Source organism: Podarcis filfolensis (genome assembly GCF_964270895.1).
Source record: "Podarcis filfolensis genome assembly, chromosome: 2".
NCBI classification, from domain to species: Eukaryota; Metazoa; Chordata; class Lepidosauria; order Squamata; family Lacertidae; genus Podarcis; species Podarcis filfolensis.
The window spans coordinates 102,667,237-102,681,772 of NC_139605.1; the positions used below are offsets into that span (position 1 = coordinate 102,667,237).

The 14,536-nt window shown below is 47.1% G+C and overlaps 1 protein-coding gene and 1 pseudogene across 3 annotated transcripts in view; one reads left to right on the forward strand and one right to left on the reverse strand.

Annotated features, from left to right (window-relative positions):
* The window catches only part of ERBB3 (erb-b2 receptor tyrosine kinase 3), a 111,373-nt gene that overhangs the window by 49,302 nt on the left and 47,535 nt on the right, over nucleotides 1-14,536 (reverse strand). For both annotated transcript variants that reach the window (XM_083598573.1, XM_083598572.1), the window contains one exon: nucleotides 10,514-10,709. In XM_083598573.1, the coding sequence (XP_083454699.1) occupies nucleotides 10,514-10,709 (196 nt within the window). The remainder of the gene's footprint in view (nucleotides 1-10,513; nucleotides 10,710-14,536) is intronic.
* Nucleotides 5,794-8,246, forward strand: LOC310755698 (DNA-directed RNA polymerases I, II, and III subunit RPABC1-like; annotated as a pseudogene). Its single transcript, XR_014552294.1, has 2 exons — nucleotides 5,794-7,008; nucleotides 8,142-8,246. The product of XR_014552294.1 is annotated as a DNA-directed RNA polymerases I, II, and III subunit RPABC1-like (transcript).

Sequence of the window (14,536 nt, forward strand, 5' to 3'; positions counted from 1 at the left end):
GGTCCCTGTTTTCCAGGGACATTCCTGGATTTACAGAAGCCTCCCGGTTTCTGATTTGATCCCAGAATGTCCTGCTTTTTCCTTTTAATGTTTTCATTGGAGGAATGTTGGAGGGTATGGAGTTATGAGACACCCCCCCCACAAGCCATCTGAAGGCAGCCCTGTAATGTTGAATGTTTTACAGTGGTGCCTCGCTAGAGGAAAAGAATCCGTTCCGCGAGTCTCTTCGTCTTGCGGTTTTTCGTCTTGCGAAGCAAGCCCATTAGCGGCTTAGAGGATTAGCGCTATTAGCGGCTTAGCGGATCAGCTGTTAAGCGGCTTAGCGGATCAGCTGATAAGCGGCTTAGCAGATCAGCTGATAAGCGGCTTAGCGGCTTGGGAAAAAGGGGGGGGGGAGGAAAAAACCCCCGCAGGAACTCGCAAGACATTTTCGTCTTGCGAAGCAAGCACATAGGAAATTCGTTTTGCGAAGCACCTCCAAAACGGAAAACCCTTTCGTCTAGCGGGTTTTCCGTCTTGCGAGGCATTCGTCTTGCGGGGCACCACTGTATTATGTTTTTATGTATGTTGGAAGCCACCCAGAGTGGCTGGGACAACCTAGTCAGATGGTTGGGGTATAAATAATAAAACAAACAACAACAACGGACCTCCCTATTTTCATCAGAGAAATATTGGAGGGTATGCACATGGATTTTTGTAGGGGGGGATACCTGACCAAATGTTTCCCAAATCAGCATTGCAATATCACCTTTCACATTGCTCCACTGCCACAAAGCTCTTCCCTTGCCTCCTACGCCTTGTCAATTCCACAATTCTTCCCACAGCCCTTTAACCATCTACTTTAGGCTGAGACATCGACCTTCTTTTCCCTTACAAGGAACGCAGTACACGTCTGCAATTATGTATTTAAGCGCTAAATATTAGTGATGTGAAATACTTGTAGTATCCACGAAACGCTGCAGGCACTTCCATACAGCAGGGAATGTTGCCCAGGTAATTCTGAAAAGCCATGTCTCCTCCGCCAAGGGTTGTTCTGTCAGCCAGCAGAAAGATCAAGCGATGGGAAAGCTGATAGATAGGTGTTGTCTTTTTTTGGTGCCACAGTAGCTGAACAACAACAACATCAACATCAACCCAACAGACTGGTTGGGGCAGGTACCTAAAACATGCAGAGGCCTGTTCTCGGCTGTCTGTCTTCCTCTTAGCTCTGCTGACATGATAGCCAAGAACTCAGATTTCGCAAACAGCCACTTCCAGTGGTTACGGAAGACTTCATACTCAACCAACCAGTAGTGCTCAACTGAAGGACGTATGTCAGGGGTGGGGAACTTGTGGCCCTCCAAATATTGCTGGACTCTAACACTCATCAAACCCAAGCAACATGGCCAATGGGCAGGAATGGTGGGAGTTGTAGGACAATAATATCTGGAGTGCCGTAGATTCCCCATGGCTGATATAGTAGCTCCATGCTAAAATCTAAGTTGGGGTCTCCATGCTTTTCTAATCTATGTTTGCACATGCATCAATCTGCATTCAGATTAAATATAGCCAATTTCTGAGGCAACATCCATTGGATGCGGTCCCGTGAACAGAGAGATGAAACTGAAACTTGAATTTAAGTCGCTGCATCATCATAAATTAATTATCATTATTATTTCAAAGGCAGCTTTAATCAGAATAACATATATAGGAGATATATGTTAAAAGGTAAAGGGACACCTGACCATTAGGTCCAGTCGTGGCCGACTGGGGTTGCGGCGCTCATCTCGCTTTATTGGCCGAGGGAGCCGGTGTACAGCTTCCAGGTCATGTGGCCAGCATGACTAAGCCGCTTCTGGAGAATCAGAGCAGCGCACGGAAATGCCGTTTACCTTCCCGCCGGAGCGGTACCTATTTATCTACTTGCACTTTGGCGTGCTTTCGAACTGCTGGGTTGGCAAGAGCAGGGACCGAGCAACGGGAGCGCACCCCGTCGCGGGGATTCGAACCACTGACCTTCTGATCGGCAAGTCCTAGGCTCTGTGGTTTAACCCGACTGGACCTAATGGTCAGGGGTCCCTTTGCCTTTATATAGTTTACAATCTCTGAAAGTGAGCTTGTGTTCACACAAAATACGTCTGAACTATCAACGAAGAGCACAAAAGCAACCTTGATATATAAGATACATGTGCCTTATTCTGGGCAATAGAAATGCTCTTATAGTGCACCAAATCCCTTGGGACTTCACTGGTCTCCTATGCGATTGTCTACAGAACGGATGGAACAGCAAGGGCTGTATCAGATGCAGCACAGCTGGGTTCTCAATGCCATTGCTGAGGCATCCTGGGTGTCAAGCTCCTTGCATGCCTTTTCCAGGAACAATCCATGGCATTCCGATTGTGCACTAGAGCTAAACAAAACCGGGAGGCAACTGCTGTGCAGGCCTGCCCTTGGGCCAGACACTAAGATAAGATTGCCATACAGTGGTACCTCGGGTTAAGTACTTAATTCATTCCAGAGGTCCGCTCTTAACCTCAAACTGTTCTTAACCTGAAGCACCACTTTAGCTAATGGGGCCTCCTGCTGCTGCCGCGTGGCAGGAGCACAATTTCGGTTCTCATCCTGAAGCAAAGTTCTTAACCTGAGGTATTATTTCTGGGTTAGCGGAGTCTGTAACCTGAAGTGTATGTAACCTGAAGCATATGTAACCCGAGGTACCACTGTATTTCAAAAAGTGAAAACCCGGACACAAACGTTGTTGAGCTTTGGGGGGGGGGGCAAAGTTGTTGCCATATGCTCATTTTGACCGAATTCCACCCGGATGCTCTTTCCAGCGGACGAATCCCAGCTTTTTCTGGGAAATTCAGGTCATACGGTAGCCCTAACTAAGAGGGCTGGCTTGCAAATCATAGCGAAGCAACATTAAAGCACTCAGAGCTGCTCTTCCAAACCCCAACCAAGGAAAAAGAGCAAAGAAACAAACCCACATTTACCAATTGCTAACTGTCCTTTCCTTTCTGCCCTCCTTCTCCCCAAACGCAGCTGCTTCTTGGGTGTGACACAAGGACTATATAATAGCAATCCAGCCCAGGAATGAAGGAAAAGTTCACATCCGTAGATGAAACAGTGTGAATGGGGTCCATTTAGGAATCTAGACTCTGCTTAGCCAGGTGTCACCTGCCCAGGCTGCAAAACAGTTGACATTCCTTCTCATGCAGGATAACCCCAGGGGACTTTCGTAATGCAAATTCTTTATAAAGATTCTGGGTGAGAAACAGGACAAGCAGTCTCTCACAATTGATTTAGTTTCCCTCAAAGTTCTGCTTCCACAGTCCCCCACCCCCTTCCTCAACTAATTCCATTATCTCTACTGTAGCTGGAGTTGACCTTGAATTGGGACTCAACCCCAGGTTGTTTACAAGGCTTTTCTTTGTTGTACAACACCGGGTCTGGCCAATTAAAGGGGCAGTGTGCTAAGGGTGACGCACAAACCTGCTTCTTTGGCAGCTAGTCAAATCCTGCGAGCTAAGTGGCTAAGTGGATCCATAAATTCTTTCTTGTAGATTGGACTTTCACCTGCTTATCTCCAGCTCAGATTGTAAAGATGTTCTCTCCGATACATTCAGAAGTTCAGAGAGTTAAGCAACGGGAGGGGCAGAGCCGCAGATTGACGTTTAGGATCCATAGCTAATAACTCCTGGGAGATAAACATGTTTTCTACCCTCATCCTGAAGCCATCCTTTCATTAGAGCCTCCATCACAGACTGGCCTCACCAATTTCTGAGATGCCGTGGATTGTGCTGGCTGCGTATAGGTTTTTCTGGCACCAGAGGTTCTTCTTTAAATACCCCTGCCACTCTGTATGCTTTCTTAATAATAATTACTATTATTTATATGCCAACACCTGACTAGGTTCCCTGGAGAGCCGCATTTTAGACATAAAAAAAAAAAAGATTCCCCAGGATTTTAAGTGATTTTAATATCTACTGCTTTTTGCATTTTTATTGTAGCTACGGTAATTGCTTTTGTTTCTGATGTTTTTGATTTGTTTTATTTTTTTTTTATGGTTCTCTTTTGTAGACTATCTTGAAAAACTAGATTAATATTTTTAAAAAAAGAAGTGCTTTAGAACAACTGGATTTTATGATAGAAGTAACTTCCAAGATGACACAATTCATCAGACTCCTAGATGCTTTGTCCAAATTGTTTAAGACAAAGCCTTAAACGGCCCAGGACCGCAATACCTCAAGGACTGCCTCTTTCCATATGAACCTACCCAGACCCTGAGATCATCTTCTGAGGCCCTCCTTCATATGACTCCTCCTCAAGAGGTCTGGAGGGTGGCAACACCAAAACAGGCCTTCTCTGCAGTGGCCCCCCGTCTGTGGAATGCTCTCCTCAGGGAAGTTCGCCAGCCCATTATACACCTTTAGGTGCCAGGCCTTTGGTTGACCTGATTGACATCCTATACCCTTTTAAAATGTGGCTCTTTTTTGGGTGTGTGTCATTGGGTGCTTGCTTTTATTTTGATTTTATATATCGGGGATAGGCAAACTCGGCCCTCCAAATGTTGTGGGACTACAAATCCCATCATTCCTGACCACTGGTCCTGTTAGCTAGGGGTGGTGGGAGTTGTAGTCCCAAAACATCTGGAGGGCCGAGTTTGTCTATGCCTGTTATATATCGCCATCTTTTCTGTGAACCGCCCTGAGACCTCCAGGTATATAGTGGTACAGTATATAAATTCAATAAATAATAATAATTAATCCTGTCTGGAAGCTCCTAAAAGATCTGGCTGTTGTTCAGCATAGAACCATTCAATATCTGGTTTCAACCAGTGGCTGAATTTTGCTGTTGAAAGGAGAGGTAACAACCCCTAGATCAAGAATGGGATTCTGTGCACATGATTTCAAACTCCTAGACTCTTTCAGTGTCGCTCAAAAGAGATTACTAGTACGTTTACTAGTACATTGATTTAACCACAAACACTGCCTATCACACTACTGATGCAAGCCTTGTGGGTCTAATTACAGTTCCTTTTTGCCTTCAGTTCCCCTTCCCAACACCACACGACATACAGTGAGGGCTAGCAACAGATGCCAAGACAAGTACCCAAAAGTCACAAGTAAGGGCATGTCTGCTCTGCAAATTAATCTTTTGTAATTGATTACTCTACAAACAAGTTCAGCTAATTCTATGAACTGTAGGTGAAAGTGCTACATGTTCTCTGAGGGAGAGTCATACTCTCGTTACAAAACCACGAGCACGGTTGCCAGTTTCGGGTGGGATTCAATCACACGCTGGCAAATGCAAGTTGTGCAATTAAGTCGATCAGCGATCTTGCGCAGAAAACCCGTGATAAGCAAAATGAAAGGGAAATGCGACAGAAAGAGTGGGATAACCATGGCTTGACAAAACACTGTCAAGCCAGCCTGCTCACAAACTTTGTGCAAACATACCAGGATGACTGCTGACACCGTAAATTTAAAACGCTCTTATACCACTTTTAACAACCATGGGACGCGGATGGCGCTGTGGGTTAAACTACAGAACCTAGGGCTTGCTGATCAGAAGGCTGGCGGTTCGAATCCCCATGACGGGGTGAGCTCCCATTACTCGGTCCCTGCTCCTGCCAACCTAGCAGTTAAAAAGCACAAAGTGCAAGTAGATAAATAGGTACTGCTCTGGCAGGAAGGTAAACGGCATTTCCGTGTGCTGCTCTGGTTCACCAGAAGTGGCTTAGTCATGCTGGCCACATGACCCGGAAGCTGTACGCCGGCTCCCTTGGCCAATAAAGCGAGATGAGGGTTTCTTCGACGCTTCGCCGGGCGCCATGGACGACGAGGAGGAGACGTACCGCTTGTGGAAGATCCGGAAAACCATCATGCAGTTGTGTCACGATCGAGGTTACCTGGTCACGCAGGATGAGTTGGACCAGACCCTGGAGGAGTTCAAAGCCCAGTTTGGCGACAAGCCCAGCGAAGGGAGACCCCGGCGGACGGACCTCACCGTGTTGGTGGCACACAACGACGACCCCACCAATCAGATGTTTGTCTTCTTCCCAGAGGAGCCAAAGGTTGGGATTAAGACCATCAAGATGTACTGCCAACGGATGCAGGAGGAAAACATCACCCGGGCCCTCATCGTGGTACAACAGGGCATGTACCACGTAGCCATCAGCTAAGCAGTCTCTCGTAGACATGGCTCCCAAGTACATCCTTGAGCAGTTCCTTCAGCAAGAGCTGCTGATCAACATCACTGAACACGAGCTGGTTCCTGAACACGTTGTCATGACCAAAGAGGAGGTGACTGAGTTACTGGCCCGATACTCTGAGAGAACCAGCTCCCCAGGATACAGGCCGGGGACCCGGTGGCTCGCTACTTTGGAATCAAGCGAGGCCAGGTGGTGAAGATCATCCGTCCCAGCGAGACGGCCGGACGGTATATCACCTACCGGCTGGTGCAGTAGCCGACAAAAACTACTTCGCAAGGTACTCTTGTCTCCTTACCTTCAGAGTAAATGTGGGCGGCCTCATTTCAGAGAGATCTTCTTTGCTGAGAAACGCTTCTTTGACAGATTTTGAACAGCATACCTAACAAGATACCAACACTTCTCCTGTACCGCCTCGTGGTTCCGTCAATTTTCCGTCCGCCACGCGGCGCGTGGACGGCAAACCTGCCTTCCCAGTGACCGCAAAGATTGGAATTTGGGGCGTACGTGTTTGTGTCTCTCCTCAGAGGGAAATCCCAGGTCGGTGGGAGTCTTCTTGGACAGACGATTGCTGCTTCGAACCACCCAAGTTTCTAGATCTCATGATCTCAAGTGGAACCGGTTGCTAACGTCACAAAAAGCACCCTGCTGATAATTCCACCCCCAGCTGAACTGGGCCCGGGGATATTTTGCTTACACTGATGGGGTGGCCTGGAAGTGGTTTTTGGCTATGTGCTTTGGATAAAGAAGCCTAGATGGAGGACCTATGTAGAGGCCTCTCTGCCTTTAGAGTGTGCTTGCAGTAGGGGGGCCACTAGGTGGCGCATCGGAAGATGGCTGACAATAACATCTCTCCAACCCACACGAGGTAATTTGGAGGCTATGGTGGGGGTAATTGGCCTCCTTAACCCCCCCAGGGTTGTGGGGGGGACGGCCCTTGCCTGCTGTGCCCTATACCACCCCCAAATTTGTGGGGGTGGGGGCACTAGGCACAAAGCCCTCCTGTGGGATTCCGGCACTCCTGGACGCCGTCCCTGATTCGCGCTGCTAGTTGCAAGCATCTTCAAAAGAAACAATTTGGACGAGATAAATTGCACATGCTTCAAGGAAAAAGGGGAGTAAAGACTGCTGACAGAAGAGATCTCTGATAACAAGACAAGAATAAAATATGAGAAGATACGTCAAGATACGGTATGACTGAGGGGGGAGGGGGGAAAAACCTGCCTTCCTTTTTATTATGTGATTTAACAAGAATCCCCTCCCCTAATGAGTCAGAAACTAAGGACTTAAGCTGTGGATTTAAGGCTGTGTGGAGATAAACTTTCGAACCAAAGCAATGTTTCAAGATGAAGCTGGAAAGCTAAAAGTTTTGGAATGACGCAGTTAAAAATGCCGTCGCCATTTTGGGAGGCATTGTTGGAGCTCTTGGGTCTGGGAGGAGAAAGAGAGAAATAGAGTTGTTTACATATCGTGGATCAACTTCTCGGTGGGACTTAAGAGCGACAAATGCCAAATTTATGATGGAAAGAGCGATGTTATCTACGAAGGAGATATATGGAAACCATCTGGACTTAGTGGAGGAACGGGAAATCCACACAGGATTATTATTTTGCTTATCGGCTTAAGGAGACTAACAGAAGAGATCGTAAAGGAAAAATAGAAATTATATGAACAAGATATGATGTGGAAACACCAAGATAAGACTGGATAGAATTATGAATTTTGTTTGGACTGATTGGGACTGATTTGGACATTAACACAGTAATAAGAAGATGATCTGAATCCCCCTTTGGATATTGAAGTATGGGTTCCCCCAACAAAATTTAAAAATTTGGCTTTGTAATTCGGAATTTATGTGATGTGATTTAATTTGATGTGATTGGCCAGTTAATAAAAATTATTAAAAAAAAAAATAAAAAATAGAGTGTGCTTGCAGTAAACTGTTTGCGAGAAAAAGGGTTTTCTGGACTCCTGAGAACGTCCCTCTTCCTTTCTCTGTTTCGCTGATCACTGCTGGGGGAAATCCGCCTCTCTCAAAAGGAGCCGACTGTCTTAATAAGGTTATCATTTCAATAAAGCATTGGAACTAAAAATAATAATAAAATAAAGCGAGATGAGCGCCGCAACCCCAGAGTGGTCCACGATTGGACCTAATGGTCAGGGGTCCCTTTACCTTTATACCACTTTTAACAACCATGGCTTCCCTCAAAGAAACCTGGAGACTGTAGTTTGCTACGGGTTATGACTCTGCAGACCTACAATTCCCTTAACAAACTACAGTCTCCATGTATCTCGTGCCTATTGGAAAGAGTACTTTAAAGGGACATTAGTTAACATTTCAAACCCAGCCGCTGGATGGGTAGGTACCCATGTATTTTTCTTGAAACAAACATTTAGACTGAGATTGTGTTCTGCACAAGGACAGAGTCCAGGCATAGCGTGCGATTGCCTGAGCCAATGGTGTAAGATCTTGAGCTGTGGAATGTACTTTCCTCCTCAGTGGGGAAGGTAAAAGGTGACAGATGCTGAAATCATTTATCCACTGAGCAATCATGCTCCACCCAGTGCCCCACATACGCCCTAGCCTTGCCTGCAGGGAGCAACCGTGGGGATAGATATGCAATGTCTGCCCCATATACTTTTTCACTGGGTGCCTGAAGCAGCTTATAATTGCAAAGGAAACCAAGCATTCCATTTCCTCCCATCCACTGCAAAGTGTGAATGGCAATCTGGAAAAGGCTACTTAAACTGGGGTGCCCATGACCCCAATCCCCAGTAGAAAGAGCCAGATAGTGGCTACTAAGCAGGGAGGGAAGGGCACTTTCCACATTATAAAAAAGCACTCTGTTTTCAGGATTGCTTCAAGCTGTTGAGGGAAATAACCGAAGCTTAGATGCCCAGATGTGGATTCTTCAAGGCACATAGAAACTGTGCCAAATCTCAAATCAATTGTTGCCTCCCAGCAAGTGTACCACAACACACACACACACACACGGCAAGGTGCTCAACCCTACCTAAAAGTCATACTCTCCTATCTGATCATCCTTCTCTTCAGATCCCGGTTGCAGTAGTTGTAGTTATTCACTGCTGAACTTAAGCACCCTACACATGCTGAAAGGGATCTCTCTTTGCTATTACTGCATATAAAAGGTAAAGGGTAAAGGGACCCCTCACTATTAGGTCCAATCGTGGCCGATTCTGGGGTTGCGGCGCTCATCTCGCTTTATTGGCCAAGGGAGCTGGTGTACAGCTTCCGGGTCATGTGGCCAGCATAACTAAGCCGCTTCTGGCAAACCAGAGCAGTGCACGGAAATGCCGTTTACCTTCCCGCCGGAGTGGTACCTATTTATCTACTTGCACTTTGACGTGCTTTCGAACTGCTAAGTTGGGAGGAGCAGGGACCGGGCAACGGGAGCTCACCCCGTTGTGGGGATTCGAACTGCCGACCTTCTGATCGGCAAATCCTAGGCTCTGTGGTTTAACCCACAGCGCCACCCGCGTCCCTTTTACTGCATATACTCAAGGCCAAACCCTGGCACTGAGCAAGACATCTTTGAATGCATTACTGGGGAAAGAGATGTGTGGCATGCAGTAGTGTAGCATGGTTTGCCAGTGTCCAGCGTGGAGCAAGTGTTGCGCCCCTCTGGCGGACTGGGCAGCTGGGGTGGGGGCTCACGTGGAGCCTGCGTGTGTGTGGGGGGGTGTTTGTGTGTGTGTGTGTGTGTGTGAATGAAGCCCAGCTCCAATAGGCTCCTCTCCCGCTGCCTCAATCTGCCTGCCCACCAGACCAACCTGCCTGCCATCGCACCTCAGCTACCAGGGCTCCATGCCTGCCATTGCACCCCCTCAAAAATGTGCACCCGGGCAATGGCCCCCTACCCCCCACACGCTACACCTCTGGTGGCAGGAAGAAGTGGAGAAAAGCTGTGGCACGGCTAGTCTTGGGCAGGGGGCAGGGATGGAAAAGTACACTCAGATGCTCAAGTGTTTAAGAAGGAGAACTGGTAGCCTTCCACATGCTGCTAGACTACAACTCCTATCACCATTCATGAGCATTTGTCATTCCGGCCGGTGCCAGTTGGATTTGGGAGACTAGGAACCTTGGGAGGGGGTGTGGGTTCCATCGCCCCTGGCTTAAGACATGCCCTGGCAGAGGACAGCAAAGCACCTTCAAATTATAATGGTCCTTTCCAGTCCAGAGACTGTTTTCATCAGGGCCATGGAATGCTACAATCTGCTCACTAACCTCCACAAAGGCAGAAAAGGAGTCAGTAAGTAGCAGTGCAGAATCCCTGGCTGCGTAGCGCAAGCCTCAAGGCTCACCTGTAAGTTGATTGAAGCCCAACTGCTGTAGGCCATGTGTGGCATTTTTTCCATAGTTGAGGAGGATGTAGAGGGCGTACTTGTCACCAGAGTCGTCATAGTGCTGCATCCCTCGTATTATGCGCAGGTTCTGCAGCGGCAGATAGGTGAAGATGTTCATGGCGATCAGAACGTAGCCAGTCACCTCTCGGATAGCCTGGGGAAAGTCAGAGGGAAATTTGAAGGGCACCATAACACCCACCCATTCGTCATCGAATCACACAGCTAGCAATTTTGCGCCACCACTCAAAACAGGCTACATATTGGGACAGCAGAGCATGATGGGAGACGGTGACCTCTGCTCCTTCCCTGTCATTGGTCTGCCCCAGTCTCTTCTTCATTAAAAGCATTTGTAACGGCAGTGATGGAAAAGGAGGAACCAAAGGGGAGATTCACATAAACCCTTCCATGAATTGCCAGAATGTGGGGGTTGGTGGGGTGGTGAGTGTCACATGACCTCGTGGCCAAGCCCCGCCCATTGTCATGCTGTATGGGCCACCCCTGTGAACCACCAGAGATATGCACATGTACAACAAACATCAGAAACAAGCAGTGCCGGATTTACGTATAAGCTAAACAGGCTATAGCTTAGGGCCCCACTCTCTTGGGGGGCCCCCCAAAAAAAATTAAAGGGGGAGAAACTGGATGTACATTTCCAAAATATAAGATAAAAAACAAATACAGTGCTACCTCTGGTTGCAAACGGGGTCCGTTCCAGAGGCCCGTTCGCAACATGAGCAGAACGCAACCCATGTCTGCACATCTGTGCATGCACGGGTCATGATTCGCTGCTTCTGCACATGCGCGAGCAGCGAAACCCGGAAGTAACCCTTTCCGGTACCTCTGGGTCGCCGCAGGACACAACCTGAAAAGACGTAACCTGAACCGAACATAACAAGAGGTATGACTGTAAAATAAAACCTACATACAGCAACAGTGTTTCGTGTTGCATAGGCTCCTATGATGTAAGTAATGGGCCCTGTCTGCTAGCCTGCTCCCTAAAATATCACTGGTTTACTCATTTTTATATATTGGGTGCCTACATTCTGCATGTGCAGATGGCTTTAGATACCTATTAGGTCCATAAATTACCATATAGCATATATTCAGCACAAAAAAACAGTGACAATTTGTTGTTGACAAAGGACAGCTGGACATATAAAGGGCCCCATTACCTTCAGTAGCTTAGGGCCTCATCAAACCTAAATCCGGCCCTGGAAACAAGTCTATGTACAATACAGATATGCATGTGTAGAGCTTCTCCAAGTGAGAGGGACCCCAATTGCTTTTCAATATCCACTGGGTGTGTTGGATGTCACAGGAGCAGGGTGGCAGAAGTGGATGTGGCTACCTTTCGCAGTGGCAGTGGACGGGGCTAGCCCATGCAACTGTGGTGGGGCAAAGCTACATCAATGGTTCCCTTCCAGATGTTATATCAACATGTGAAGGGGTTTGTGTAAATCTGCCGCCCCCAAAGTTTTCCAAAACTGGTTGTAAGAGCGATGCAATTTTGCAGTAATCCGAGGATCAGAAACCTAGAGCAGAGGAGCCGTTTGATATTGTTTCAAGAGTGAAACTAAATGGTCTGGCAACAGACCCGCGAATTCAGGAGTTGCAGAGTTCAAACAGAATTCCTTTATTGCACACCCCAAACTCTTGTTTGAATTACTTATCAAGTTTGCAGCTGCAACCGTTGCCATGTTTCATTTTCCCTTTCTCTTTTGTTGGATCCCACTTGCAACGAGACACCTTCCTCATCTCCATGTTTCAGACACTAGAGCAGAAATAATTTCTCTTGAGTTTCAGCCTCTCTCTGTGCGTGTCACAAGATAATATTTTCTCCCCTCTGAGCTGAGGGGGGAAAGTTATATCATCTAGACTTACCAAGATGCCCAACTATAAAAAGTCCATTTCCCCGAAGGATTTTACATCCCCAAGGATGTAAGTGATTCTGCAGCAAGCCAGATTACGGCTACTTTGCATTAGAAAGGTCAAGGCAGAGGCCTGCTGGTTACCCTACAATCTTTTTAGGCAAGATGTTCTTAGTTTTTCTATAGGGATCACAAAGCATTAGAGCTTGTGAAATCCCCCAAGACTATGATATCATCATCTTTGTGGGGGAACTGTTGTCTTGTGTTAGAGACTGCCTTTGGTGGCCACCCACGTAAGGTACGTTTCATCCTCTCTCAAATTAAATGGAGGGTGGGGAAAGGCTCTTTCCCTGTGGGAGAGTGCATTAGTCAGGGAAAGGACCACTGTGACTTCAGACAACACTCAATAGGCCAGTTGTTGTCAACAGCTCACCCTGTCACTGGAAGCAGGAAAGTTAATTCCTGCAATGATGAGTTGGCCCCATTTGTACAAGCACATTATGAAGAGTCTTTCCCACTCACCATGCTGTGGTTCCCACATACCACAGGCCGGCTCAATCTAGATTAACATAGTATACGGCTGTTCAGATTGAACACTGGATATCTCGGCCTCCCAGCTACTCTGGGAAGGTGGACAATCCGAAACTCTACTGCCTCAACTGTGAGCTGAAGGAAATTACCCCAGTACAGTGGTACCTCGGGCTAAGTACTTAATTCGTTCTGGAGGTCTGTTCTTAACCTGAAACTGTTCTTAACCTAGAATCATAGAATCATAGAGTTGGAAGAGACCACAAGGGCCATCAAGTCCAACCCCCTGACAAGCAGGAAACACCATCAGAGCACTCCTGACATATGGTTGTCAAGCCTCTCCTTAAAGACCTCCAAAGAAGGAGACTCCACCACACTCCTTGGCAGCAAATTCCACTGTCGAACAGCTCTTACTGTCAGGAAGTTCTTCCTAATGTTTAGGTGGAATCTTCTTTCTTGTAGTTTGGATCCATTGCTCTGTGTCCGCTTCTCTGGAGCAGCAGAAAACAACCTTTCTCCCTCCTCTATGTGACATCCTTTTATATATTTGAACATGGCTATCATATCACCCCTTAACCTCCTCTTCTGCAGGCTAAACATGCCCAGCTCCCTTAGCCGTTCCTCATAAGGCATCGTTTCCAGGCCTTTGACCATTTTGGTTGCCCTGAAGCACCACTTTAGCCTATGGGGCCTCCTGCTGCTGCCGCACCGCCGGAGCACAATTTCTGTTCTCATCCTGAAGCAAAGTTCTTAAATGAAGCACTATTTCTGGGTTAGCGGAGTCTGTAACCTGAAGTGTATGTAACCCGAGGTATAATAATAATAATAATAATAATAATAATAATAATAATAATAATTTATTATTTATACCCCACCCATCTGGCTGAGTTTCCCCAGCCACTCTGGACGGCTCCCAATCAAATGTTAAAAACAGTACAGCATTAAATATTAAAAACTTCCCTGAACAGGGCTGCCTTCAGGTACCACTGTATTGAAATCTTTAGCCAGCTGCAGCATAGATCAGAAGCAGGGATGCCCAGGCTTCTACTCACCCTTAAAGTGCAAACCTCACTGACGCCAACATATGACGAGCAGCATCGTTCAATCCCTCCTCTGTCTTGGCACTAACCTATGACTCCCCACTTTAAGATGCAGGAACCCAACACAGCAAAAACCCCACAACCTTGGCTCTTTATCAAGGCAGAGTCTAGGTACCATAAGTGCTGTCTACCTGTCTGGTGCCCATAGAAGGCAAGTCAGGGCACGGCCCTGTCTGGCAGGAAATCTGGGAGCAAGTGAGAGCAGGAAGAGGGGGAGAGCTAACAAGACAGTTCTCCACACTAGTGAGATGGGGTAAGGACTAAGGAGGAAAGACAGAGAGGTTAATTTAAATCCTAAGACGGTAACAAGGGTATTGCTTAAACTGCTGACAGTCAATATTCCCAGGGTGCCTTGGAGAAGATTCCATGCTAGCTTCACAAATCTGCTGACAACAGGAATAAACTTAGGCCTGGTGCACGTGTAACACGGGCTTTTTGCAAATCATGGTTTGCAGTTGGGATTCAGATTCAGGGGTGAACTATCC